Genomic DNA, 27,726 nt, shown 5'->3' on the forward strand with positions numbered 1-27,726 from the left:
AGCTCCCCCTACTAGGCCCCAGATGTGCACATCCTATGGAAAGACCAGGGCAGCCTCCTGGGATGCTCTCTGCTGCCTCTACTGTATTACCCGGTACCGCTTGTCAGTGTGTGCCCTTATGGTTTGATGTTGGTTACTTACTAGTTATTGCAAAGATATTGGCTTATGTTTATAGTTTGCAAATGCACTGATTCTTATAATAACCTTGTGAAGCAGTAATAGTATTATAATAAAAGTATATAATGGTAGTATTAATAATAACCAGGGATTTCTGCTTATTGATCCCTTGCAATGTCTTGCTCTGTGCAAAGCGTTCTGTGTTATCTCATTAATAAGATGGGGAGGAAGAATGTTACTGGGATTTTCACTTTTCAGATTCATTCGACAAATTTTTATGGAGCAAAAGTTCTAGGCACAGGGAATTTAGCAGGGAACAATGCAGACTGAAATCTCAGGCCTCTGAGGAAGCTGAGCCTAGAGAGGTCACGTGAGTCACTCAAGGTGATACAGCCCATGAGGATGGGGCTGGAGATCAACCCCCATGTCACTGCAGACCCTCTGAGCATCTCAGGTACCACACTTACTTACCGGCAGGGATAACTGCTCAGTCATTTGGCCTCTGTTGTGTATATCTGGGGCTGTGTTAGCACTAAACCCCCCATTTATTCTGATTGCCCTTCCACGGGCTGATGGAGAGGAAAGGCCAAGCTTTAGGGACAGGTGAACCTGGGCTTGATCCCAGCTCAGCTGCTCACTTGTGGAGAGGCCCTGGCAAGTGACTTCACTTAGCTGAGCATCAGATTCCACTTGTGTCAAATTGGGATAATATTACCTTCCTTGAAGGCAGGTTGGAAGGATTAGAGATAATGTATATGAAAGAGTTAAGACTTAGATGCTGAATAAATGACAGTGGTTGTGATAATGACGATGACCCAATAGAAAGGACAGCCAGATGGGAAAGGAACGTGGCTCATCCTGGAGCAGAGCAAGTCAGGAGTTGGCTCTGCTCCTGCCTCAGTGGGCTGGGATCTGTCGGTCCCAAGTTGGGAAGTGACTTCCCAGCCCTAGCACTCATATCATCCGTCCTGGCCCAGCAGTGTTGCTGGTCGTCGGGGAAAGCGAATGGCCAAGGCATTCCTTAACTCCTGGCATCTCCCCAGCTTTTGCTGAGGCCTACACCACTGGCAGCTTCTTTCCTCATCATGATTTTGTTATGTCCCTTTACAAGCCAATGAAATAAAATAAGTGGGTCCATTAGACCTTTGGCTGGCAGAAAACCAGGAACAAAGAACCAGAAGGCAAGACCCTGTCTGCAGTGCAGGTCGTGGATAGGAACATCCTCCTTCACAGGGGTGGGACATGGGAAGTGGGTGGCTCTGGGCTGGGGCAGGGGAGAGAGACCAGCCCTTGGACCAGTCCACAGATCCCAGGTGAAGAAGCCTCGCTGTTCTGGGTCCTTTCCCCCCGTGCCTGAGCCTCCAGCGGCCTCTCCTGGAAGGTTGCCTTCCTGGAAGGAAAGACGGGATGCATTGTGTAGGGTATAGTATTCTAGGTGCAGCAGTAACAGATGACACTGGGCGGGGTGAGGGTCTTTCTGGGTATGAGTTCTGTCCTGGCTCCTAGCTTCTGTCTTCTACCAAGTCCAGCAGAGCTTCTGGGTAATCAGTCTTAGGAGATGAGTAGGGCAGACTTCCTCCCCCAGCCTTCACAGAGAAGTGCTGCGTTTTATTTTTCCGTCCCCTCCACAGCAGCTCATTCATGGAAGACAGTGACTGGGGGATATGGTCCAGGGCTTTGTCTGGCTTGTGGTTTCTGCGGCATCGTTTACCCCAGATGCTGAAACATCCTGTCTTGGTGGTGGAAACGGCATAACCAAATTTGACTTGGCTCCGAGTGGTGGTTCGCTGGCAGCAAAGAGTATGCTACACGTCTCCAGTTTCATCTTTCAATCACTGCACGGCTCTTCCCAGCTGCTGCTGCCTGGAGAAACGTGAACTTCTACCTAAGTCTTTGCAAATTGGCTTTCCCAGAGGAGGAAGATGGCTTTGTTCCTCCAGGCCCAGGGATCCCGGAACTGACTTTCTTCTTCCTCTTCCTTCTGACTGTTCTCTTACTCCTGTGTGCCTCAGACCTTCAGCTAAGTAGGTTCTGTCCTCTGGGACCAGGCTCTGAGTGGTAACTGGAGAAGGAGGCCCTGTGGACTGAGGAAGGGGTCCAGGGTTCCTTTTCTTTACTTAAAATTTGGTCTGGTATTGACTGCATCTGCTTGTAACTGATTTCGTCTTTGGAAAAAAAACAACTTGTATGTACAGAGAGACAGGCTGATCTGCTGGAAGGCCCTCCCCCAAAGCCATTCCTTCCTGTCACAATTATTTGCTGAGCACCTGCCCTGTGCTGGGCACAAATCAAGGGGCTGGGGATATAGTGGCAAAGAAGGCCGACAGCAGTCCTGAACTCACACTCAGGAACTCAGTTCTTTGCACGCTAGCTGTGGGGATGGTGGATTGTGTGTTTCCCCCCTTGAGGGCAGAGACTGGGTCTTATTCTCCACTGTGTCCTAAAGGCTTGGCCAAGTTCCCTCCATATAGTAGGTGTGCAATTAATGTTTATTGTAAGGATAAATGTTTGCTGTATTGTCTAAGCCTCTAAAGTGAGTACTACTTTTATAATCAGAAGGTGACAATCAAAGTTTATGGTCCAAAGGAAGGAGAACAGATGAGGTTGGGTGGGGAGAGATTTTGATAATGGTTTGCAGGCGGCCCTGGGTTTTAGCTGACCATAAACTAACTTTGAGGCGATGGGGTGGACGGAGAGCGCTCAAAGGGAAGTGTGCGGTCTCGTGTCTGGGACTCTGCGTTGCTCAGACCCTATTCTAGACTTCCCATTTTAGGAGGGAGGTTGGCAAAGTAGGCTACGTCAGAGGAGGTCAGGTGGGGCCTGGAAACAGTTTTTTTGTTTTTTTAAAAAAATTTTATTTTTCCTTTTTTTCTCCCAAAGCCCCCCAGCACAAGGTTGTGTATTTTTAGTTGTGGGTCCTATTAGTTGTGGCATGTGGGACGCCGCCCCAACGTGGCTTGATGAGCGGTGCCATGTCCACGCCCGGGATTCGAACTGGCGAAACCCTGGGCCGCCGAAGCAGAGTGCACCAACCTAACCACTCGGCCATGGGGCTGGCCCCTGGAAACAGTTTGATGGGGGAAATTTAGGAGGAACTAGAGGAAACCAAATAAGGAGAAACCAGGTGGGGATGTTAGGTCTTGAAGGACCGCCCCCTGGAGGTGGGGGCAGGGCTGGTTCGCTGTCTATAGGCGGCCCTGTGTGAAGTTACTAAGAGAAAGATTGATCCTTAAGATGAAAGAGAACCTAGCAACACCTCAAGATGCCAGTCTGAAAACAAGCCATCTTTATGAAGTGGTTAGGGGCAGTGTCCCTTTCCCCAGAAGTATTCAGAGAATAGAATTGATGGAGCGAGACGGGACCATGGACCAGTGTGTTCAGTGGTCACTTTGCAAACCACAGGTGGGTCTTACTTTACGAAATGACCAAAAAAATCCTCTCATCTCCAGACCCATAGAGAGCAGCCAATAATATTGCAGAAGGATTCCTTATGAAGTTCTGTGTTGAAGCTCTGGTCTCTCTCGTGGGTATGGGTTTAGTGACCGGTTGTTTACTTCCATGCTTGCTGTGTGCCAGACAAGCAAGAGAAAAGGACAAAACTCAAACAAACAAAAACCAGCCCAAATCCTCTGAGACAGGAGGAGGAGCCCGTGCCTGCTAAAGGTAATGAAGAAATAAAGAAAAGGCCCTTCTTGGAGTCTTGATGTAAGCCCAAAGGGAAAGTAGGTTTTTATGAAAAGATTTAAGAATTTAAGCTGTTCAGGAGCACAGCAATCACATGGAGTAAGATGCCTCTTCATTCGCTTGGCCTCTTCCGTGGGTGGCTAAGTAAGTGTTCCTACATCTCGACTCCAGCCCCTTGCTTGGTGGTACCGTTGCTCTGTGCACAGCAGGTCACTGGGTACCCCTGAGACACTGCGGATGATAACATCTCTTTCCTGCCTCCTCCTCCACCCCCGTCACCCCCAACAAAGCTTTGAAAACATAGCCGGTGTTGAGCAAAGTAAAGCCCTGGACTTCCTCCCCCCAACTCCAACCCCCCCGCCCGTTGTTGAGAAATCCCATTATCCAGGAGAATGATTGTGAAACTCCAATCTGCCTGCAGCCGAGCTGTGGGCTGTTCCCTCCTCCACCGCTCCCCTAGTCCCCTGGTCTGTCCACAGGGGCAAGACGAATATCTATATATTAAAGCTTTAAGGATCTATAAATCGGAGTTGCTTCTCTGCTGGTGACAGCGCGAGCTCTTTCCCGCAACGTGTGACATGATCTGATGGGTTTACAGTTGTTTGAGTGCCTCTCTGAAGCAAAGGAAAGTGCTTAGTTAGGGGAGGCGTGAAATGGCATTGTTTGTTCTGGGCACCACCTCGAAGCCAGAGGATCCTCCTAGCGTCATCCACCTTTTGCTTCGCTCTAGGACGTGGGGCTCTGCCGAAGGAGCCCTGAAGACGGTCCCTGCCACGCCGCCTTTCTGCTCGAGAGGTGCCAGGATGCTGGGGGGCTAGGAATCATGCCCAGCTGTGTGCATTTTGCCAGGAAGCTTGGGGCTAATTGGGAACAGAAGGGATGCCCAGGGGATGAGGAGAGGGGACAAGAGAGAGGGAGGGTCTCACCAAAGTAGAGGAGTGACAAATATTTGCTTGTAGCAAAACAAGAGTGAAAACAAGAGAGACTCCTAATAAGAGCTTTGGGGCATTTTGTGCTTCCACTTCTCAGGGGCCAGCAGTGTGGGTTGGTGTGATTACTTTCCTTGCTACTTGGCACAGGACCAATCCCTCTTTTCAATATCCAGTTTCAGAAGCGTGAAACAATAACAAATCATTATAAACCCTCTGGGAACGGTGGGTGGGTGGTGGCAGAGTTTTCTCCCTTCTCTTCGATAAATCCATCTTTTCAGCTCAGGTACATTTTTCCCATTGTAAATAGAGAATGGCAAGGGACGGACTGTGTCTCGGAAACTTGCTGTATTGTTAATCTGTTATTAGGCAAAAGTCTTAACACCAGGCTGGGGCTCAGAGGCCTCATTGTGAGCTCAGGATGGAATTATGCATCATGAATAAAAACCGCTGTCAACATGCATTGGTTTCAAAACATTCGAGCATATGGTATGTGATTATCTGTATTGTCAAGTGCAATAAAGTGAATTTGGATATAATAAAGAATGTAATATTTTAGAAATTTGGTAATAAACTGAGGGAGGGATGACAGCTGAGGTTCTTTAAGGCCCCAGACACAAATAAATTGAAGTTGCTGGTCTCTGCAGCCAAGCGGCAGAATGGCCTCAGCATGGGTCTCTGCGCACTGAGATTTTCAATCTGAGGAGACCGGAGAGGCTCTGCTGCCTTCTCTGGAGAACAGAGATGCGCTGGGGCTCATGTTTGACAGCGGGAGGAGGTGGTGGCTCCTGGTGGAGATCCCAGCCTTGCCTTCTTACCTGGCCTGGAGGTGTGCCTTGTGCACGCTCCAGGCAGTGGGAGGACCCATCTCCCATCGAGGGCAGCATTGTGCCACGGGTCAGGCCACGCCATCCTGAGGACCCGTCTCCCTCGGGGGAGTCACTTCTCTGCCAGTCTCCAGCTCTCTCTGCCCCTGTTTGGTCAGTGGGAGGGGAGATGCTCAAAACTCAAGAATCCTGTGCAGCCTCCTATCGGAGGCAGCCATTCTCTGGAACCCACATCCCACAGGGTCAGATTATTAAGTCAATATGGCAGGTCTGTGTAAGTAAGAGAGTCACTTCTCCAGAGGGACGCCAATGCTTCAGCATCCGATTAGGGCCAGGAATGGGCTAAGCTTTATGCGCAGTCTCGTTTAAACTCTCAATAACCCTGAAATAGTATCTCCATTTATAGATGAGAAAACTGAGGCACAGAGAGACGTCACACAGCTGCTCAGTTGTGGAACTGGGATTGTAGCCTGTGTCTGAACCCAAAGCCCAGACTCTTCCCACTAACAACCCACAAATAGGGAGGCTGTTTCCACTCGTAGCCTTTTCCACGAATAAGGGGACTCTTTCCATTCCCAACCCACAAATAATAGCCCATGTCAGAAGGCCTCACCACAGGGAAGTTTCATTTACTAAGTTCTTAGGACCTTGAAAGAATGTTCCAGAAAAAAAAAAAATGCAACCAGTTAATTTCTCTCTATTCTTATTTGAGCCTGGCAGAGGCTGGTCTGCATTTATAATTTTTTTAATTTTCCCTGAGCTTTGAGTTTTTTGTGTGCTGGCTCCAGCCACGTGAACTAGTGACCATCACCCTGGCGGTGACCTTATCTTGGCCCTGACCTTCTCTGCCTCTGGGAAGGACCCTGCCCCAGCTCAAGTTTACTGGCGAGGCTGAGGCAGAACCTCAGCCTGTTTGCTTTTCCTGACTGCTTTCATATTTCTGACCTGGGCCTTCACCTTGACCCCTGGCTTGTGACTTCAGGACTTGCTCAGACCCCTCCGGCTTCCAGGAAACCCTGGGTGTGGCCTCCCCGCCCAGGCCTGACCTCTTCTTTCACCCCAGTCTGCTGGGGCTCTTCCAGTCCTGGCCTCACGTGCTGCCGAGCCAGGCAGACTGTTTCATTATTCTGTGTGAAGAATTGAGAGTACCACCATTGGGCCAGGCTAAAGCAGTTTGGATGGCTGGGAAAAGAGGACGTTCAGGCCATCTCACGCCTGGATACCTCTGTAATTCCCAGGACAGAGTGGGCAGAGGTTCGAATAAACCCCTCTGGCCAGGTTCCAGTGGAAATGACAGGAAGGTGAGTCCAAATTCTCTTCCAGATCACTTGGCTTTGGCGCCTCAAGGCAGACCCCACTGGAGCCCATCCCACTGCAGTCAACATTTATGATAGCTCAGTTATTTTCAAGTCTCAGCTGGTGGCCCACTTACTGTAAGCAATATTGGGTACAAAGTCTTTATATAAAAACTGCAGGGACTGGCTCCGTGGCCGAGTGGTTAAGTTCGTGCACTCTGCTTCCACAGCCCAGGGTTTCGCTGGTTCAGATCCTGGGCACAGACATGGCAACGCTTATCAGGCCACGCTGAGGCAGCACCCCACGTGCCACAACTAGAAGGACCCACAACTAAAATATACAACTATGTACTGGGGGGATTTGGGGAGAAAAAGCAGAAAAAAAAAAAAAAGATTGGCAACAGTTGTTAGCTCAGGTGCCAATCTTTAAAAAAACTGCAAACTTGGAGGGCTGGTCCCGTGGCATAGTGGTTAAGTTTGTGTGCTCTGCTTCGGCAGCCTGGGGTTCACAGGTTTGGATCCCAGGTGCAGACCTAGTGCCACTCATCAAGCCATGCTGTGGTGGCATCACACATAGAAAATAGAGGAAGATTGGCACAGATGTTAGCTCAGGGCCAATCTTCCTCACCAAAAAAAAAAAACAAAACAAAAGCAAAACCAAAAAAAACACTACACACTTGGGCAGGAATGATAAAGGGAGGGGGCATTATCTCAATCCTCATGCTAGCCCTGTGAGGTCAGCATCTTGATTCCTCTTTTATAGGTGAAGACACAGAGTCAGGGAGGTTAATAGCTTGCCCCACATCACACAGCCAGTAATGCAACACAACCAGGATTTCAACCACATTCTCCTGTTCAAGACTCAAACCTTCCCAGTGGTCCAGAAGCCTCACTAATCCAACTCAAAAGAATGTGTTGCTTTTCCACTTCATCCCACTCAAACCGTTCCACGTCGGCCCTTTTGAGTAGGCTGCACTGAGTGACATCGATCTTAGAATAATTTCCTTTGCACACAATAGACCTTGAGCCCCTGTCTCTTGAGTTTCTCCCAAACACCTGCAGGGGGGCTGAGGATGAACCACAAAGACCACTTCTGCCCTGGCTGTAAATTCCCAGGGTTGCCCACCGACAACCACCCCACCCGCTGAAGAGCTGGTGAAATTGAACTGAATGCTCCTAATGATCTGTGAATGTATTAATCCTACTTTCTGTTAATTAACAATATGATAAAACCAGCATTTTGTAAGTCATCGCTTAACACATGTTTTAGCAATTATGTACTTAGTGGTTCGGATTCAGAATGCTAATAGAATAAAATTTTAATGAAGATAAGATGCTATGAAAAATTTGAGAGGCGTTCAGGTATTGCTGCCATTAACATATAGGGGGCAGGGGTCTCCGTTTGAAGGGTGGACACCCCCCACCTAAATGCCTCTGTGCACTGAGCCAAGAGGACCTAGGAGATCCTGAAATCAGCTGGTTCTGGACTCCCATGAATTTCCCACCCGAAGGACCCTCCTTGGGGGTCCAGAAGGGTCCACACAGCTGGCAGTCCCTGAAGGTACCTACTCTCACCCTATCCTCTGGCTTTTAATAGTCTCTGTAACTAAGGAATGACTTCAGGACCAGAGTTCAAGACATACTCCCACCTTCTCCTTCTGGAGCAGGAGTCTCAAATTCTTTCATTGTGCAGAAAAAAAAAAATAACGTATCTCCAATATATCTTAATTTTCAATTTCTGTACATGTTCTACTCTGTTAATATAATATGTGTATTATAAAACCTATATGAATAAGAATATGATAGGATACATTTGAAATAAGCCATATTTAGAATTTTATTAATAATTAAAATAATTTGGGGGGAGAGCAATATGATTAAATATGCTTCTTTTTAAAGAATTCTTGATTTAACAGTTTGTGATCCAGCTCTAAAGAGGGGATTCTGAGTTTAGCTTATTTCAGTACTTGATTTTAATGCTCGTCATAACTGGCAAATACACCTCCTAGGATATACAGGTCCCACTGGAAGAAGCGCGTTCACTGTGCTGACTAAATCATGATACTAATTTTTCAATCCCATCCTCCAATTATGCAAAGGATTTTGTTGAAATTCAGCCTGTAAATTTCCATCTTCCCTGATGTCAATCAGTTTTTCATGCAGACTAATCAAGTGTTGCATTTTTATATTTTTAACAAATGGGTTCAGAATCCACTGAAACACTCATTTTTTAAAAATGAGTTTTACAGTTCTGTTTCCAAGTCTTTAAAGTATGCAGATATGAGAGCTTTTGCAGATGACCCAGTCATATCGTTTTTAGCCACAAAGTTGCAGAATAACAGAAATACCTTCCAAACATTCGTTTTCCAAGTGCTTTCTCTATAGCACAAGTTTCTGTTGAAAAGTGATTCTTTCTCACTTGGCTGCCACTTGTCCTATCTGATGAGAACACTTTGGGGGCGTGATGTGGCTGGTGAGGAGTCTTGCCAAGAGTCAGAGGAGGGTCAGCTCGCCATTTTCTGATCGTGGGCGCTGCTTATGTCATCAGTATTATCTCCAATCCAGGTTTTCTCCGCTGTGCGCATTTTGTGAGCCAGATCACGTAATCTCTGCATCCGTTCACTGGTTCCACCTAAACAGCACTAGGTTTCTACTGTCTTTGCAGCAGTAAAGGTTGAGTAAATGAGGTGCCGCTCTGACCCAACCCTCATTGTAGCATTTTCTTTCTGTCCTTCAGGGGTCTGTAAATTACCATCTAAGACACGTGTCCATCTGACATGGATGTGTGAGGGCACTAGGGACCGTTCAGTCCACATGTTAAGTATTAGTGAAACAAATTATTTTTAGATGAAAAAAATTTTAGACAAAAATGATACTTGTTTCCTTTTCCCAATGCTTCTTAACCCTAACTGCATCTGAATCAGCTGGAGAAATTTTAACACATAGAGATGCGGGGGTGGCACCCCAGACTTAACTCAATTCTGAGGGTGGAGCCTGGGCAGTGGTATTTTTAAAATTTTTCCTAAATGGTTCTGATGTGAGACTCACTGTTGAGAATCACTGTTCCAGACCAGTGCTTCTTAAAGTATAATTTGCATGAAAATCACCTGGGGAAATAAAATGCAGGTTCAGGTTCAGGAGGTCCAGGGTGGGGCCTGAGACTCTGCATTTCCCGCAAGTTCCCAGGTGGTGGCGATGCTGCTTGTTGGTGGAACAGCCTCCAGACTGTGCTGCCCCACCCCTGCTTCTCCCCCACTTTCCTGCCTCTCCCACCCCAGGCCATGGTCTTGGAAGCTGAGGAGGGGTCCTCCGCTCACTCCCGGCAGAGCTGCTGCCCCATCCGGGCTGCCTGGGCTGCTGGCCTCAGCTTCTTGGAGAGATTTGGCTTCCAGATGTTAAGAACAGTTCCTTTAACCACCAGAAGAATAAAATAAAATAGGTCAGCCCTTACCCTATGTTGAGTAAGCGTGTGTCTCCCGCAGAGGCACCGATGGGCAGCCACCTATGCCCCCCCCCCCCCCCCCCCCCCACCTCCCGTCTCCAGGCAGGCCTGCTGGCAGCCCGGGCAGCAGAGTCATGGAGATGCCCACAGAAGTGGACCCTCTGCAGGGGACACGGTAGCGGGGGGAGAGTGGCGGGCGCAGTGGGCATCCAGCCAGGGCTCTGTCAGTTGGGACTATTCTGAAACCATACCTCATAATGAGAGTCATATAATTTGTGGTGGTGCTGAAAATCTGCTTCCAAGTAGTGGTTTTTTGATGGAGTTTTGGAACCTTATCTGAGGCTAGTAGCTGTTCCCCAAGAACTTGTCGGAGAGGAGGCAGGTGAGCATCTTGAGATGGCTCCTGGGGCGGCCATGGCTTTTCCGAGGGGTCCTCTCTCCATACTGGGGTGAGTGGGGTGCAGGGCTGCTGCGACTTTTCCTTGTAGAGCAGGTTTTGTCATCTGTGTCCGCCCCACCTTCCCGTCTTTGTTTCTCCATCTCCTTCATGCTCCCTCTTCAGAGGATACCAGGGCATCCCCCCACACCCCAAGAATGGAGGCCTTTTGGCTTTTTCGTCAGCAGCCAGACTGCAGGCTCCAGCCCTGGGGCGAACACAGGGGCCACTGGCGGTGCGTCAGTGGTCAGGGCGCGGGTGATGTGGCCACACCCTGCTCAGCCAGCACAGGGCCTGGCGCTCAAGGATCAGCACAGGATTTTTGTTCTTACCCAAAAGGATGCACAGTAGGGTCTTTTTAAGTAACCAGACTGCCTGGGAATTTACCATGTAACTTCTGGCTCTCCCTGTCCTGGATCTTGTTCCCGCCGTGGTAGTTGGTAAAGCACCGTGGACGTCTCTGACACACATGTCAAATGAATTTTAATAAGTGAGACTCAAGGCAGAGGGCAAAGGTAAGCGTGTCTGGAGATAGAGGTTGGGATGGAGGAGAAGCCATAAAGTCTCATTTGATGGGGAGGAGAGGGTAGCTAACCCCTCACAGGTGCTTTCAAGCAATCCTCCTGGCTGGTAAGGTAGATTTTATTATTTCTGTCTCACAGAGGAGGACACTGAGGGTCAGAGTGATTGACTAACCCGCTCAGAGTCACACAGCCAGTCGTTGCTGGAGGCAGGATTTGAGCCCAAGTCTCTCTGGCTCTAGTCTAGGCCCAGATCTTCCCACCTCAGGAGGGTCGTTAAGATAGGTCATAACCCGCTCTGACTTTCCAGGTTGCTCCCCACATGGGTGGGGCTGGAGGGTGAGTGTCAGAAAAGGTGACAGATTTGAGACCCACCCTTTGGAGGAGATCCGGAGGGTACCAACCAAAATACCCATCTTTGTAGGGAAGAGCTTCTAGTCGGTGTCCCATCCCCCCTGAGCTCAGAAAGCCCCTGGATTTAGAAGCCTTGAAGGACACGCTCGTGCCGGCGGAGCCCGCCAAAGCCGCCCCAGGCTCTGTGGTTTCCAGAGCAGCCGCGCAGGCAGCGCCTCCTCATGCCCTTGCTCCAGCTGTGTGCACGACCTCAGCCTCCTCCGCCCCGCTGGGCGCGCGCTGCAGCCCTGGCACCTTCTGCCGGGGTCCTGATCCGAGCCAGTTGTCTAGCGATTTAATTTGGTGAATTTACCACTGCGTCCCAGAGTTTATATTGGCACTTAACAGCAGTAATATGTGTCTCTCTCGCCAAGAACTGACTATTTTCCCGACCAAGATGGAACACCACGCACAAAAAATAGGTTTGTGAACTAATCTGCTGCCCTGACAAGTGTCATTCACAGAATCACTGCGATGGAGCGCACTCGGAATGAAATGAGGCTGGGGTTTTCTGGCCTGGATCACAGGTGCTTTTTCCCCCTCGGTTAACGAGAGTCTGGAATGAGACATCCTTTGCCTGCAGCCACAGGCGCTTTCAAATCACGTTCTCAGTATTCATGGCAGATTTCTCTCTTAGAAAAATGGTTTGGGGGTGGTCGGAGGTCTCTCTCTCTCCCTCCTCCTCACCCCCGCTCTGAATCTCTTTTCTCCCTCCCTTTCTCTCTCCCCCCTCTCCCTCTCTCTCCCTTTCTAACCTCCCTCTCTTCCTTCCTGGGTGTTTTTTTTTTGGACCCCTCCCTCCTTTATAATGCTCTCTGGACACTCATATAAATTTCACAGACTCAATCAGTAAAAAAATATCTACCACTCCCATCAGTAAAAAATATCTCCCACTGCCTGAATACCTGTTTGGAATTCTAAAGTACAACTTAATTGCTTTCTCATAAGGATTTGGTTTGGATGAACCACCAATACCTCTGGGGTGGAAGCAACATCGGTCATTTACACTTTAGTAAGAATGGGTTTCCAGTTCTTTCCTGAGACTGGGAGAGAGAAGCTTCATTTTTGCCCCTGATCTCCACGTGCCTTGGATGAGGGCTGCCTGTGGGGCTGAGAGGTCCAGCTCTCCATAAAAGGGATAGCAGAGGCTTCTAAAAACAGCTTTAGTCTCCACCTTCATGTGAGAGGGGAGCCTAGAGACCCTCTTTTCTGTGGAAAGTTCTGGAATCTTTTTTTACCACATGGTCTCTACTCGGCTCATCCTGAATTGGGAAACATAGAGCAGTCAGACTTGAGTGGACATCAGGATCACCGCCGAGCTGGTAAAAATGCATATTTCTGGGCCACAGCAGAGCCTGGGGATCTATATCTTTAACACGCTCCTCCCCCATCAGAAGGCTGCTGAAGGACCACACCAAGAAGCACTGGTTTAGGAGCACACTTGACTTTCACCCCTAGCTTGGTTTATGGTCTGGGGGCCTCCGTAAATGGTCCTGAGGTTACAGTGGCCCTGTGAAAAAATCACTTGTAATGAAAGCCTTAATGAAGTGCTTGCTGGTTTACGGTTGGCGTCTGACTTTTAGAAGGTCGATGCTCACATTTCAAGGTCAGGCGTTGGCTAGAGCATCCTTGGGCTGAAAAGGAAAGAAAAGCACCTTTCCATTTGAGGAACTGGGTCCTCTCTGGCAAATGCCACCAATGTAGCTTAATTTAAGGAATTAAGTCTTGTGCGGGTCCTCTGCACTCGATTGGAAATCTGATGGTGCCATTTCTGTTATCTGATTCCCCACACACCTGAGATTGCTCCCCTTCCCACCCCCAACTCTCCCCAGCCCCCTCGGGTGGCTGGAGGGCGCAGGTGCGAGCTGGCTCACTGAGTCCCTCTCCCCCTCCTGATGAAGCGGTGTGTGGGAATAAAGGAGACCCATGTCGATTCGCACCGATCTATGCCTTGCTTGCGCGCAAGCCACTTGTAATTCCCCACAGCCTCAGCCAGCTCTGCAAGGCAGAAAGAAATATGACCAGGCAAGTTGAGAAAATAAATTAAACTAAGTGTCAACTTTTCTTGTTTCTCTCCTCATTATTAAGAGATGGAATGGGGCTCGTTTATCAAGCAGGGGGAGAAATTAATTGACACGGCTTTAATATCATGATGTCTGGCGTGTCTGGTCACATTCCTTCATTTTTTGGAAAGGCATTTTATTATAGTTTACAGCAACCAGCTGCCAAACTACTGGTGTAAATGAGGAAGCAGGTGTGTGAGTGATGTCACAGTGGAAGGGCTGCAGTGCCACCCGGAAGGGTACGTGGCAGGAGGAAAGGCCAGGTCAGGAAGGGCCCCCAAAAGAGGCAGCTTTTGTTGGCTCAGGGTCAAGGAGGAAGAGGGGATATGGGGAAGAGAGAGGGATACCACAGGGGGCTGTCTGCAGCCCCCTTGAATCTATCACAAGCTTGTTGGCCAGCCGCGGGGGAGGGTGGTGGCAAGCGTGTACCTCTGATGGCCTCCTGGCCCACAAGTCTTTATTCTGACCTGCCTGAGGCTGAGTCCTGTGTCCATCACGGGTCAGCGTGCCTGCCCTTGTTCTTTGTCATGAATAAGGCCAGGGAGGCCACTGCTTCTCTGCTTGTCCCTCCAGGGCGGCTGACTCATCAGTGAGCCCGATTGCTGCCAGAAGTCTGTAGCCTCATGCTTGATAACCCAGCTCATTTCAGGCAGGTCTGTGGTTGGGATCTGGAAGTGTTCAGAGAAGTCACTCACCCGTGCCCATTCTAGGTTAGACTGGCGTAGGAGATACTCTGGTTGTTTTTCTCTATCAAAGTCGTCTTTGTCGTGTACCCTTGAAAAACCTTGGGACCCCTTAGCTGCCTTTGTGTTGAAGGACTCAGATACTTGGGCACCAGGGGGGTGAGCATCCCACTGACGTGGTGAACACGTCTTTCCCCCCTCCCCTTCCCCTTCTGCTGCTGGGTCGCTGGGATGAGGGGCTGTTGCCCATCTTGTAGAGGTGCTTGCAGGGCAGTGTGTTGCGGTGTGGGGGCAGGGTTCTAGAACCAGGTTGTGGGACGAGTTTAGAATCCGGGAGAGAGCAGGTTTAGAAAAACCCACCTTCCTATGAAGAAAGTGGGCTCCTGCCTAGGCCTCAGTTCTTCATCTGTCAAGTGGGAGCAGTCATTCCTACTCCACAGGAGGAGATGTGAAGGCTGAGTTAGAGTGGCTGCCTGATAAGTGTGGATAAGCTCTCTCTTTTTGAAGTTACTATTAGAATATGGACTGATACTAAATAACCACTTTGGGATAGAGACATCAGAGATAACTGAGGGAATCCCATCCCTGGCTTGGTGGGAGGTGACATTCCTGTCTTACCAAGGTCCACGTTATCGTTTGGGTACGAAAGCAGACACAGCCGAGACTATCGCCCCACCTCTTGCTCAGTGTCTGAAAATGCTCAGGAATCTCAAATGGCAACTCAGACTGGGTTTCACTGATGGCCGGGGAATGTGCAGTGAGTATCCCAAGTGGCAGTCAATAGTCGGAAACATTCTGGAAAGGCAGCTTCATTTTTTTCTTGGAACAGATCAATCTCCTGAGTTATGTTTGTGTAGGGAAGACCCAGGGCATGTGAAGTCCTCCGTCTCACTGTGCGTCTGTGCAGATGGCTCATCTCTGCTCTTCTTACTGGATGGGGGCCGGGGATGGGGGCCTCAGACCTTCTCCATCCAGGGTTCCAGAAAAACCCTTCCAGGCAGATGAGACCAATTTGCCAAACCTGCTGAAGTCCACAGAGGTGGCCCAGAAATGTTCTGAGTTGGGGATGGGAGGCAAACCAAGTGAAATGTCGCTAACCAATGCACAGCTAAGTGAGGGTTGACTCTGAGGGAGCACGCAGACCATCAGCCTCATGGCCCAGGCTCTCAGCCTCTCTGAGCCACAGAGCCACCAGATCCATCCTTGAACACTTACTGATCCAAGGAAGTCCCCTGATGTCCTTCACTGGCTTAGTGGCCACACGTCACCGTGGGTGGGTCATTTAACTGAACCATTGAGCAAGATGATGATGGTGGATCCTGCCCTGCCTTCACGGGATTGCCTTGGGGGCCAGGGAGGATGATGGATGAGAAGCGTCTGGAAACCAGAAAGTGCTCCCCACACCCAAACCCAAAGGATTCGTCTTTAGACTAGAATCAGCCCACGGCTACTGCCACTTCCCCCAACGCTGGGTTATATAGCAAGAGAGGGAGGTTGCGTGAGTTATAAATATCCTTGCAAACACGTATCTTAAGTTCCTCATGGGATGCTCAGAATAAATTTGACAATCTGGGTTTTTTTCTTCCTCATTTTTTTCCCCATTAACCAAGTGTGTTAGCTCACGACTTGCATTGATTTTCGCTGAAGATGCATTAGGCCCTATGCAGTCACCTATTAGTGTTCATTGACCTATATGATAAGAGAAGAAAACCATTTTGAGGCTAGGAGGAGGCCATGCCCATCTTTCTCTCTGTGACCTAAAAAAGAATTCTTTCTAAGTTAGCTGTTAGATGCTCCTCAGCGACTGTGTTTGGAGCAGGTCATTTTAATTTTGAAGTATCTTGTTTTCAGATTTCTTTTCTCCTCTTCTCTCTCTGTGTGTTTTTTTATAACTTTGTATTCAGATGAATATTCAGTTTTGTTCATTTGAATAAAAGAGGGGAAAAAAGATTTGTTAAATGCTTATCTCTTAAATAGAGCTTACTTGTTAGTTTCCAATAATAGCTTTATTCAGGAGAATGCTGGCGAATTTCATTTTTAAATGCTCCCTGTCACCTGCTACCCTGTTTGTGTCCGTTTTTAAATCCCTTTTTTGTTTGGGGTTAACCTTCCCACCACCTCTTTGGTCCCAGTTTTGCTGACTCCTGGAACCCCTTAGAGGCGTGGGGTACAGTTAAGGTGGGGGCTCCGTGAGAGGCCGGGCAGGCGTCATTTTGCTGATGACAGGTGAGAGGGACTGTTCCGTGAACTGGCCTGCTGTCCCCCAGGTTTTGGCCCTTTGACACCTCTGCCCCCCGAGTTGTCAGTGCCTAGGGCTCCTCTCCATTCTGAGTGGCACCTTGAGTGACTTTAAATACTTAGGGAGAAATTCTCTGATTCTGGGGAGGCGCCTCCTTAGGACCAAGGGAGCTGAGGTGAGCAGGGGGTGTTCACAGGAGCACCCCGAAGGGCCCTGATGACGTGTGAGCCCTCATAGACGCACTGTGGATCCAAGTCCTTGCTGGCAGGGACCAGAGCAGGACATACCCCCTTCCATTTGTCCTCCCCCACCATCCCCCACACCCAGTCTGCCCACTTCTTTTAGAGGCCCAGAGAGGGGAAGGGACTCCCCAGGGGCACCCAGTGCATTATTTGGTCCCTGCTTTTGAGCGAAGATAATCTTGTGTTCCTCTTACCCGACTGCACGCCTCAGTTTAATGGACCTTCATGAGGCTCTGTTTCTGATTCCCTGCGGGGCTCTCTTTTGGAAAAATGGGAGGGAAATAATCCGTCCTTCATGCCCCTTCCCAGAAAGACTCAGCCTTCCTGAGTCTCATGCAGAATCTGTACAACTAGCAGATCGTTCAAAGACTATGATGCCTTGAAAACACTGTGCTAAGTGAGATAAACCAGACACGAAAGGATAAATACTGCATGACTCCGCTTACATGAGGTCCGTAGAATAGGCAAATTCATGGAGACAGAAAGTAAAATAAAGGTTACTGGGGGCCGAGGGGGGAGGAACGGGGAATTATTGTTTAATAGGCACGGAGTTTCCGTTTGGGATGGTGGAAAAGTTCTGGAAACAGATAGTGGTGATGGCGGCACAACACTCTGAATGGATTTAACACCACTGAATTGTACACTTAAAAATGGTTAAAGTGGTAACATTTATGTTCTGTGTGTTTTACCCAATAAAAAAATTTATTTCAAAAAAGAAAAAGACTTTGATACCAAAAAGGATTTTTCCCACCCACCACACTACCTGTCCCAAATTTCTGACCCAGTTGTTTCGTCCTTCACTCTAATTTATTTTGGGGTTGTTTGCCACTGAGTTACTAATTCATTGTAAATGATAATGCACCTGTGAGATAAAAATGATTATATGTTAAGGAATAGCGTTTATGCATAATTGTGTTTCATTGCTTCTTTGCTTTCTCCAAATGGAATAAATAAATATTTTAGACATCATCAAGTTTGTTTTCTCTGTTTGGGCCAAACAGATAGGAATGTTGAAACGATATAGGTCTTTAAAATACTGCAAAGGAGTCTTGATGTCTCCGAATTGTTATGCATCCAAGGTACATAGACTTGAAGTGCAGGTGCTCTCCTTTGATCAGGAAAATCATTTTTGTAATACTTGAATTTTGAGTCCTGTGGGGTTAGAGCAGGGACCAGCAGGGAGAATGTCAGAGTCAGAATTTGAAAGGATGCAGTGAGCCCTGCCTACATCCTTCCCAATGCTACAGTCGCATCTTAATTGCTGTCTCCTAGTGGTGGCAGAGAGGGAGATGGGGCAACAGTGAGCCCTGAGTGGCACTGGGCCTGGAGTTCAGGCAGTGGTTTGCACAGCGGGCCAGGAAGGAGTGGGTTGCAGCAGAAAGTCAGCTTCTGTGGTGGTGAACTCAACCTGTGGCCCCCGTGGTGACTTGACTTACCCTAGTGGCTATTCCAGGATCGAGTACCTGTGCTCAGCAACAAGATGGCTTTAATCCAGCTGCCCTTTTGGCTCATGGAGCGGGGCCCTTGACTGGCACTGACTTGATGCTCTTTCCCGATGGCTCGCATGGGTTTGACTTACTTGTCCACGCTCTCCTGCCTTCTGTCCGAAGCTCGGCCTGGCTGGAGGAGACCGAGTGTGACACCCAAGGTGGGGGCGGCTGAAACCTGTAACCTTGCTTTATCCACTTCCAGTGGCTGCCATGACAAATTACCACAAATTAGGTGGCTTTTAAGCGGAAATTTATTCTCTCACTGCTCTGGAGGTCAGAAGTCTGAAATCAAATTGTTGGCAGGGCCACACTCCCTCCCAAGGCTCTAGGGGACAATCTTTCCTCACCCCCTCCAGCTTCTGGTGGCTCCAGGCATCCCTCGTCTTGTGGCTGCATCACTGCAGTCTCTGCCACCGGCTTCACATGAACTTCTCTCCCTCTCTGCCTTCTGTGTGTCAAATCTCCCTCTCCTTTCTAAGAAAATGAGGCCCACCCTAATTCTTGAGATGCTTAACTTAGTTATATTTGCAAAAATGCTTTTTCCAAATAAGGTCATATTCATAGGTTCCAGGGGTTAGGACGGGGACTTACGTCTTCAACCCGTTACAATCGTGCTATTTAGCAGTGAGGTTCCTTCTAAGAACCAGCCTGTCCTGGCTTGTTTAGGGATTTACATCTTGCCTGGGTTTGGGTTCAGGCCTGAGGGGCCACCTTCAGAGAAGAATGAGATCCAGAGTGACCCACAGGCTGGAAGGGAGGGTCGTGAGGGAGGGGTGAGGTCTGTACAGGGAGGGGAGATGCTCTCCTTGGGTGGGAGTTTCTCATGCCTTTTAGGGAGCAAATTGCTTAAGAAGAGGGACATTGATCTCTGCATCCTCCACCATGCCCAGCACTGGGTGGGAGCCAGTAAATGCAGAAGGAAGGGCTGAATCAGTCTTGAGGGGAGGCAGTGACACAGACAGATTAGCAAGATGCTCAGACCCTCAAAGAGGAGAAATGGCTCGTTCAGTCATTCAGTCAGCCACCGGCCACTCAGCACTTTTCTGTGTGTTAGGGGCCCTGTGCATCCCAGGGACCCAGAGTGAATGAGGCCCAGCCCCGCCCTTGTCCTTGAAGCCAGTGCTAGCGGATGACTGTGTCCTCTGCTGTGCCAAGCGCCCCTCCCCTGAGGACCTTTGGAAGGGCCCTGCATCTTAATCCCTTCTCCAAAGGCCCACTAGGATCTGGGCTCTAGGAGGTGAGCGGGAAGGAGGGAATCACCCAAAACGATACAGGCCCTCCTCTTTGTGCCGTAGGGGTCCCTGCCTGGGTGAGAGGTTTAGCTGATGGTGTTCAGGCCCCTTTGGAGGGAGTATGAGGAGCCAACACACCAAAGCCCACAGGGAAATCATTTAGAGACTGCGTCTGGGTGTGGCTGTCATCCAGTTCTGCACATAATAGATGGAACCAAGAGCCAAAGAGAAGGAGACGCTCAAACAGAGGGACCCCGGGGCCAGGGTTGTAGCGCTCTCTTCAGGGACCTGGCTTTGAGGGCAGTGAATAAACCTGGTGAAAGATGTGTTGTTGGGCCTCATTTCAAACAAAATGTCCTTGTGTCCAGCCTCTCCAAGATGATGCTGGGAGAAACTTGCCAACTTGGAGCCCCTGCAGCAAATGCTTGTGTCCCCCTGATGGTGTGTCTGAGCTTCAGCCTTGCGTGTCTGTGGTGGGCTGGGCTGTGTAGACTGGGAACATTGGCCTGGTATTTAGTGCGTGGCAATAAATTACATGTCATAATAAGGAACATGATTGCCATTTCTACCCTCTGTTGTACTAGGAGTTGTGTGAGAGCAGGGAGTGGCCTTTTTCATTCTTTTCTGGAGGAATCTTCTAGACCCTGTGGGAGCTGTGATGTGGGAGCTCAGCGTATCAGCCTCCTGTTCTCTGTGTTCCTTAGAAGACGGTGGTGTTGGGGTTGGAGTTGGAGAAACAGAAGGGACTTAGATTCCCTTTCCACCTTGGGTTGCTGGGACCCAAAGTAGACACAGAAGCTTGAAAAGGGAGCATCTGTATTTTTTCTCATTGACAGGAAACACTAATAATCATAATACGAAAACAGCCGTTGTGATTTTCGTGTTCCTGGTTGGTGTGTCCATGTTTGTGTTGAGCCAGGGTCATATCCTTGGCAAGGAGAGTGTCTTGGTCAGTTCAAGCTGCTGTTACAAAGTACCGTCGGCTGTGTGGCTTTTTGATGAAGGCCCTTTTCCTGGTATGACAGCCGTGGCATTGTAGCCTCACATAGCAGAGAGAGAAAAAGCAAGCGCTCTTATGTCTTTTCCTAAGGGCATTAATCCCATTCCTGAGGCCTCCACCCTCCTGACCTAAAAGCCTGCCTAAGGCCCCACCTCCCAACACCATCACAGTAGGGGTTAGGATTCAACACATGAATCTGGGGGGACACAGACGTTCCGTCCGTAGCAGAGAGCCTTGCAAATCCAGATTTGGGTTGTGACCCAAGGTGTGAAACCTGGCGTCCAGTTTCACCACCTTAATTTGCAGGTGTAAAGTGTGAGCCTCAGAGAGCGGAGGGGGCTTCCCAGGATGACGCATAAGCTCGATGCAGAGTCAGAACTGGAACCCAGGTCTGCTGCCTCCCCGTCAGGGTGTCTGCACCCGCGGCATCTGTTCCCTCGTGGTGTTAGTACTGGCATCGCAGCCACGTTTCATCCGAGGTGGACTGCCGCCCTGTGAGTGGGTCCATGTGTTAAGGCAGTGCTTACCTAGTGGGGTCACAGATGGGACAGTATGCTGGAAACCCTGTCGGGGGCCGAGGAGAAGAAAGAGAGGCAGGAGGGTAACAAGAGGAACTCAGGATGCTGAGCAGCGGTTGCCTGCCAGAATTCTTCAGGGCGGCTTGTCTAGCAAAGCCAGTCTCCAGCCGAGTAAATACAGTGGATAGCTGACGGGCTGACAGCAGGCATCAAACGGTCTTAAACTGCCCCAAATCCACAGCGCTTTTGAAGCGGCAGTAGAGAAAGGATGCCTGCTCAGAACAGAGGCCCGAAACTTTTAATAGTTTCTTCCAGGCCTCAGGATGTCCTGATGAGGTATTAGAGGAAGTAATTCAGGAAGAAAAGGACAAATAACCGCCTCCATCTGGAGGCCGACCTGAGGGCTGGCCATTCTAGCGCGGAAAGGGCAAGCCAGCCCCGCTGCGGTCCCCACCGCTCTGGGGAGCCCACCCACCTGCCTCGCACTGGGGGCCTGGGGCTCTGACCCTCGTAAATAACAGAGGAGTAAATTTCTTGTTTGCTTCAGGGCAGATGAAAACCACACAGCGCCGCAGCATGTGGGTGAAATCATTGACTTTTCCTCACTGTTGGAAGGGTTCTCTGGACAAATTAGAAACCATTTCCTCAACCTAGAGGCCCTTCCTGGGCATCCGTCCCCCATCCTCAGACCAGGAGCCAGAGAAAAACACGTGGGCCGGCCAGAACCAAACTCACCCTGCTCTCTGTTTTTTTCCCCCCTTTTCCCTTAGGGTTTGGCTTTGTCACATTTGAGAATGAAGACGTTGTGGAGAAAGTCTGTGAGATTCATTTCCATGAAATCAATAATAAAATGGTAAGTCTGGAGGGGTTGCACTGAAAGGCGATGCCCCCCCTTGCTCCATATACACGCCTTTGTCTTGCAGGCCCAGCCATCATGCTGGAAGGGTGGGCATGGGGAGTAGACTTGAGGGTTCAGCCCTGTGGAACACAGGAGCTGACAGACTTTGTCAGGAAAGGGCCAAATGGTAAATACTTTCAGCTGTGCAGGCCATGCAACGGACTGTAGCAAGTCCTCCACTTTGCTGTTGTAAAGCAAAAGCATCCACAGACGATACATACGTGAATGAGTGGGGCTGTGCTTCAATAAAGCTCTGTTTACAGACACTGAAATTGAAATCTCATGTGATTTTCACGTGTCGCAAAATATTTTATGTCTAACATTTAAAAGTGTAAAAACCCTGCTTAACTCTTGGGCCATACAGAAGCCAGCAGGGGGACCAGATCTGGCCTGTGGGTTGCAGTTTGCTGACCTCTGGCTTCGGATGTGTGTTTGCTGTTTGGCTTGGCTTTTTGAGGGGGTAGAAAGTTGCCCGCCCAAACTGTTTCTCTCTTTGGGCCCTGCTGGCCCTTCTAATCAGCTAGACGGTTTTACCCTCATGATCAGCTGCTTCCGTCTCCCTTTGGCTCTTGAAAGCTCCTTTTCCTAGCAGGGCACCCTCAACAGAGAGGGAGGTTGGGTCATTGGAAGTTTGGGGAGCCAGGCAGGCCTCCCAGAGAGATGGCCACCAGAGGGCACCACACCATGTGCAGAAGGTGCCCACTGGCTGGCCTGAAGTCTCAAACTCCTTTCTCAAATTGAGTAGGTGGGTGAGAAACCCCTTCCTTCTTGGTTCCAGAAATGTGGGAGCTCAGCAGGTGTTTCTGGAGCCAAAACATTTTACTTGGCCGCAAAGCCTCTGGCCCTGAGAAGAGAGGGAGGGCAAATTGGGGTTTCAAGCACAGCTGTAACTTTGATATTTTCTTCCTTTAGTCAAAACATTCCTTGCTTCTGAAACATGCATTCAGATGCGCACTGTATATTGGCCTGATACGTGTTCACCGACTTTAAATTCAATAATAGAGCTTTTAGTGTGGATAAGATCAAAGCAGTCTGCTTAGCATGTGGTGCTACGGGCCTGATTCAATATTTGACTTGCTAATTTTTTCCCAGGGCACTAAAATAATATTGTTCGTATTGTTCCTAGCCATCATATGCATCTGAAATGAAAATCTGTTTCTTTGCAGACTGCGGGTTGCAGGCGTCAGCTCAGGCGTTAAAATGGTGCAGGGGAGATGCGTGTAGGAATAGCGCAGGTCCCCTCATAGGCTTTGTCCACCCCCCAAAGTCGGTGCCTTCCAAGTGGTACTTCTCTCTTTCGGTAGGTTACTACTTGCTATTTTTAAAACTAGAGAGACAGGAGGCTTAAAAGGAAACCTGCATCCAGTGGGACGCCTTGTGTATCCTACCTGGCACGCTATTGACGCACTCGGCTGAGGGCTGCCTGGGCAGCGGGGAGTGGAAGAGGCAGCTGAGAGTGCTGGCAGACACTGTTTCTGTCCTACCAGGAATTAATGGTTCATCGGGAAGGTCCCATGGGGACTGGCAAGAGACCACGCCGTGTGCTGCCTCGAATGCATGTGTGGGACCCTCCGCTATTGACTGGCTTTGAAATGAACCTGAGACACAAGGGGGAAGGGGCTTTATTCTCCTCGCTGTTCCAGTGCGTAAACTGAGGCCCCGGGGATATGCCCTAGGGCTACACAGATAGTGAAGGAGCACAGGTCTTGAGCTTATTGGCTGCCAGATTATTTATACAGACGTTTATTGAATTTAGGGATGGGAGGGTGTAATCAGAAGGTAGAGTTTCGGCCCCAGAAAGATAACCCGTGGGCTGGCCTGAAGCCAGAGAGGTTTGTAGCCCTTGTCCCCAGTCACTTCACATTTGTCACCTTCTTTTCCACCCAGTGGAGGCTGACTATGGCAAGTGCGGGTAACTGTGATCATGGTGTGAGGGCTTCTGCTTTCTTTTGAATCTGAGGATGGTACTTGTTCTTTAAGAGAATAAGCAAAAACAGAAGTAGACAAGAGGAAGGGGTGGGGGCCGAGTGGGTAGGATCACAGGCTTTGGTGGCGTCACTGCAGGTGCCCAGCCCAGCCCCACCAGTTAGGAGCCCTAAGGGGGAATTGAGAGGTATTGGGAGAGGGCGTTGGCAGGTCACCGGGCCTCACAGAGCTCCAGTGTAACTGGCCTGTGATGACCGCCTCATGGGGTCGCTGGGCCTGGGGAGATGCCATGAGCAGAGGCTGCGCGTGGAGTCGTGCAGGGCCGGGCTTGATAAACATGAGCTCCATTTCATCATCATCGAAAGGACTTCTCCAGCGAGCACCCCTCCTCAGCAGAAGGGCATTGGTAGAGGAGCCTGAATCCTGAATTGCTGTGGATTCTGTGATGCTGGTTTCTACTTCTGAGGCCCCAAGAAAAGGAAATGAATTTAAGCTGTGCTATGGACAGAATTCAGATGACAGATCGGGAGGGCTCTGAGAACTCAAGAGACGGCCAAGCAGGAGCACGGACGGTTGTGAGGATGTTCTTAGGAGTGTTTTGTAAGCTGGGCTGTGCTGTGAAGCTGTAAGGACCCGTCTCCTGGAACCCTCGCAATCTCTCTGTGAGGTCAGCAGGAGCAGAGAGCTGCTCCCCCGGAATGTGCCCGGAGCTGCCGTGAACTCACATTCACAGATAAGAAAGTTCTGAGCGCTGAGTAGTCAGAAAGACAGGACTTGAATCCAGGTCTTCTGATTCTTAATCCAGTCGTCCTGTGCGTGCACTCAGTGGGCCCTGTGTGAATAACTGTGGAGTGAATAAAGGATTAGATGAGGGACCACGTGACAGTGAGGCGCCTCATAATTCCCAAAGCCACTTCTCATCTAATTTGGTTGGTGAATCTCCTGGGCATTTAAAAAAGGACGGCCCTTCTCTGCTGTCCTGGAGAGCCAGCCGCAGACTCAAGTGCTCTGCTGCCCTCGGGAGGCTGGGATCCCAGGAACTCTGCCCCCCTCCCCCATATAGACTCTGCCTTAAGGAGGTCGCCTCCATGGTGGTGGTGGCAGGGGGGTGGCCAAGAAGACCCCACTTGTGCTCCCACACAGAGACCACGCAGATAATGTTTTTGAGTGCTAGCTACCTACTATGCCAAGCACTTCCTTTATGCATCTCTTCTCATTTGATTATCACACACACTCTGGGGTAGGTACTCATTATCCCCATTTTACAGATAAGCAGGGTAAGGCAGAGAGAGAAGTTAAGCAGCATGCCCAGGGCCACATGGTCAGCAAGTGGCAGCACCAGATTTGAGCCCAGAAAGCTAACATCCAGAGCTCACATTGTCCTCAGTAGGCTATGCCTCCTCTCCAGGCTGAAAGGGACTTTAAAGCCTTTCTGGCTGGGCTACAGCCTTCTAAGGCCCCTGACTGCCCCCTCCCAGGTGGCCATTGTGGCCCATGTGGTTCTGTGTTCCCCTCAGAGAAGGGCGGAGGAGATAGGCAGCTTCCCAGCTGGGGGAGGGGCCAGCTTGGGCCTGAGGGGTCCCTGTCACCACAACAAATCTCCAGGCCTCTTCCTCCACTGCCCCAGAGGCAGGTGAGTGAGGGACGTGGCAGGCAGCTGGCCGCTACCCAAGCTCAGAGCCCACCCTACGAGAGCCAAGACTCAGCCCCTTCTTCCGTCCTGGCCCGGGTCAGAGTAAAGCGGCAGACGGGGCTCCTTATCAGTAAACACACACATGCAGAGCAGAGCCGCCTGGGGACCCTCCCAAGAGGGCTCCTCTCTGGCCACGCTGTGAGCCCCGGCGTGGGTGCAGCTAATAGGGCCTCCCGCCGTGGGCCCCTGATTGAAGCGGCTGGAGCAGCAGGGACACTCGCTTGCTTAGTCGCCAGTGTGGCCTCCCGGCGAGCAAGGCAGCCACAGGGAGGGAGGGCAGGACCTGACAAAGACCTGCTCTGGGCTTCCTCGGAGGCCTAGCTCAGCCCCCACCCCAAATGGAGCCTCACCGGGGCAGAGCTCGGGGTGCGGCTGGAAAGGTACCTGGGCGAGGGCTCCTCGGGTGGGACACCTTTGCCCTCACCTGATTCAATGGAGGGATATTGGCGTTCACCGGGCACCGTGACAGCGCTTTACATGCATGCAGTCGTTGTCCTGTTTTACAGAGGGGACATTAGAGCTCAGAGCAGTGAAGGGACTTCCACAGTCCACGGTTCTAAGTGACAGAGCTGGGATTTGAACCCGTGTCCTTCTGGGTCCAACCCTGCTGCCAACTTAGGCAGACCTCCTAATCGAAAACCTGGGTTGACTTGACTGGTGAACATGGGGAAGAGTTTTGATTTGCTTCATACAAGGATTACTACAGGATTCCTTTACATAGTCCTTTTCCTTGCTCCTTTAAGGTGATCTGATTTATGAAAATTGCTAACCAGCTTGCAAGCTTGTTAGGAATGCAGAGTCTTGGGCCCCAACCCAGACCCACCAAATGAGAATCTGCATTTTGACAAATCCCCCAATGATGTGTGTGCTCAGTAAAGTCTGAGACGCGGGAATCGCTGCTGATGAGAGAGAATACGGGAGTCGTGGGTCATAAATCGTCCATCCGCTGTCCTCCCAGAAGGGAGGGACCCAGGAGCGAGGGAACTGAGGTCCATTCTAGGAGCTTGGAGCCGGATGAGCCGGCCTGGCACAAGATCTCCAGGCCTGTCTGGGGCTCCAGGCACCTCCCCACACTCCCTTGGTGGTCAGAGACCTGATCTCCTCCTGGAGGAAGCTCTTAGTGCCAGGGCCTCTCCCCGCTCCTGCACTGGTGCACCCTTCCCCTCTGAGCCGTGTCTCGGAGTGTCCACTGTAGATGTGTGAGGCGCATCCACTGGGGTGAAGGGCTGGATCTTTCCATCCAGTGACGTGCATGTGTTCTTGTCCCCAAGTCGGGACCTGCTGGGTCATTTAGAGGCATCCAGGGCTTTGGGACACATGGACCCAAGCCTGAATCCCAGATCCACCGCTGGGTATACTGTGACCGGGCGAGTACCCCATCCGTCTGCACCTGTTTCTTCCTCTGTGCGATGGGAAGGATGGTGACCACAGCCCTTTGCGGCTTATAGAAAGCCCTGATTCGGTTCTTGGCCCTGGCATCTCTGCCTGCTCTGTTGTAGGGTCTGTCATTGGTAGCCTTGGAGGAGTCAGCCCTCCCAAAAGCCCCCTTGTAACTGCAAGTTTCCTCCATTTGCCCTAAGCTGGGGACCAATGAACTTTTTGTAAAGGGCCAGATAGTAAATATTTTAGGCTTTGAGGGCCCTGTGGTCTCTGTCACAACCACTCAACTCTGCCGTGGTATCGGGTGCAGAGAGCAGCCACTGACGGTATGTAAATGAGTGGGCCCGGCTGTGTTCAAGTAAAACCTAATTTACACAAATAAGCAGCAGCTAGATTTGGCCTGCGGGCCATAGTTTCTGACTCCTGGCCCAAACGAGTGTAGCTCAGAACAGGAGCTGTCTGCTTATCTCAAGGGGCCCTAGGAAAGGCTTTTAGCCGAGTGGTCACCCAGGGTCACTGCTGAGTCAGCATTCTATGAGTCAGAGGTGGGGTGTGTGTGAAGGGGTGCCCCAAAGAGATGCTGGGGTTTGGGATAGCAGCCTGCCGAAAGTGTCAGTGCCTTCATTCTCAGGGGGCCCCCAACACTGAGCAGGTGGGGAGTGAAGGAATGGTCAGAGCAAGGTGCTGTCAACTCCAGAGGTCTTCCTGGCAGAGGGTG

At 50.2% G+C, this 27,726-nt stretch overlaps 1 protein-coding gene across 23 annotated transcripts in view; it reads left to right on the plus strand.

Annotated features, from left to right (window-relative positions):
• MSI2 (musashi RNA binding protein 2) overlaps positions 1-27,726 on the plus strand; it is a 386,429-nt gene that overhangs the window by 287,971 nt on the left and 70,732 nt on the right. For all 23 annotated transcript variants that reach the window (XR_002811539.2, XR_002811540.2, XM_023652848.2 and 20 more), the window contains exon 8: positions 21,882-21,964. Coding sequence is in view for 21 of the 23 variants with exons in the window: in XM_023652848.2 (XP_023508616.1) it covers positions 21,882-21,964 (83 nt within the window). In the remaining 2 variants the exon portion in view is untranslated. The remainder of the gene's footprint in view (positions 1-21,881; positions 21,965-27,726) is intronic.

Source organism: Equus caballus, chromosome 11, assembly GCF_041296265.1.
Source record: "Equus caballus isolate H_3958 breed thoroughbred chromosome 11, TB-T2T, whole genome shotgun sequence".
In the NCBI taxonomy this organism is placed as follows: domain Eukaryota; kingdom Metazoa; phylum Chordata; class Mammalia; order Perissodactyla; family Equidae; genus Equus; species Equus caballus.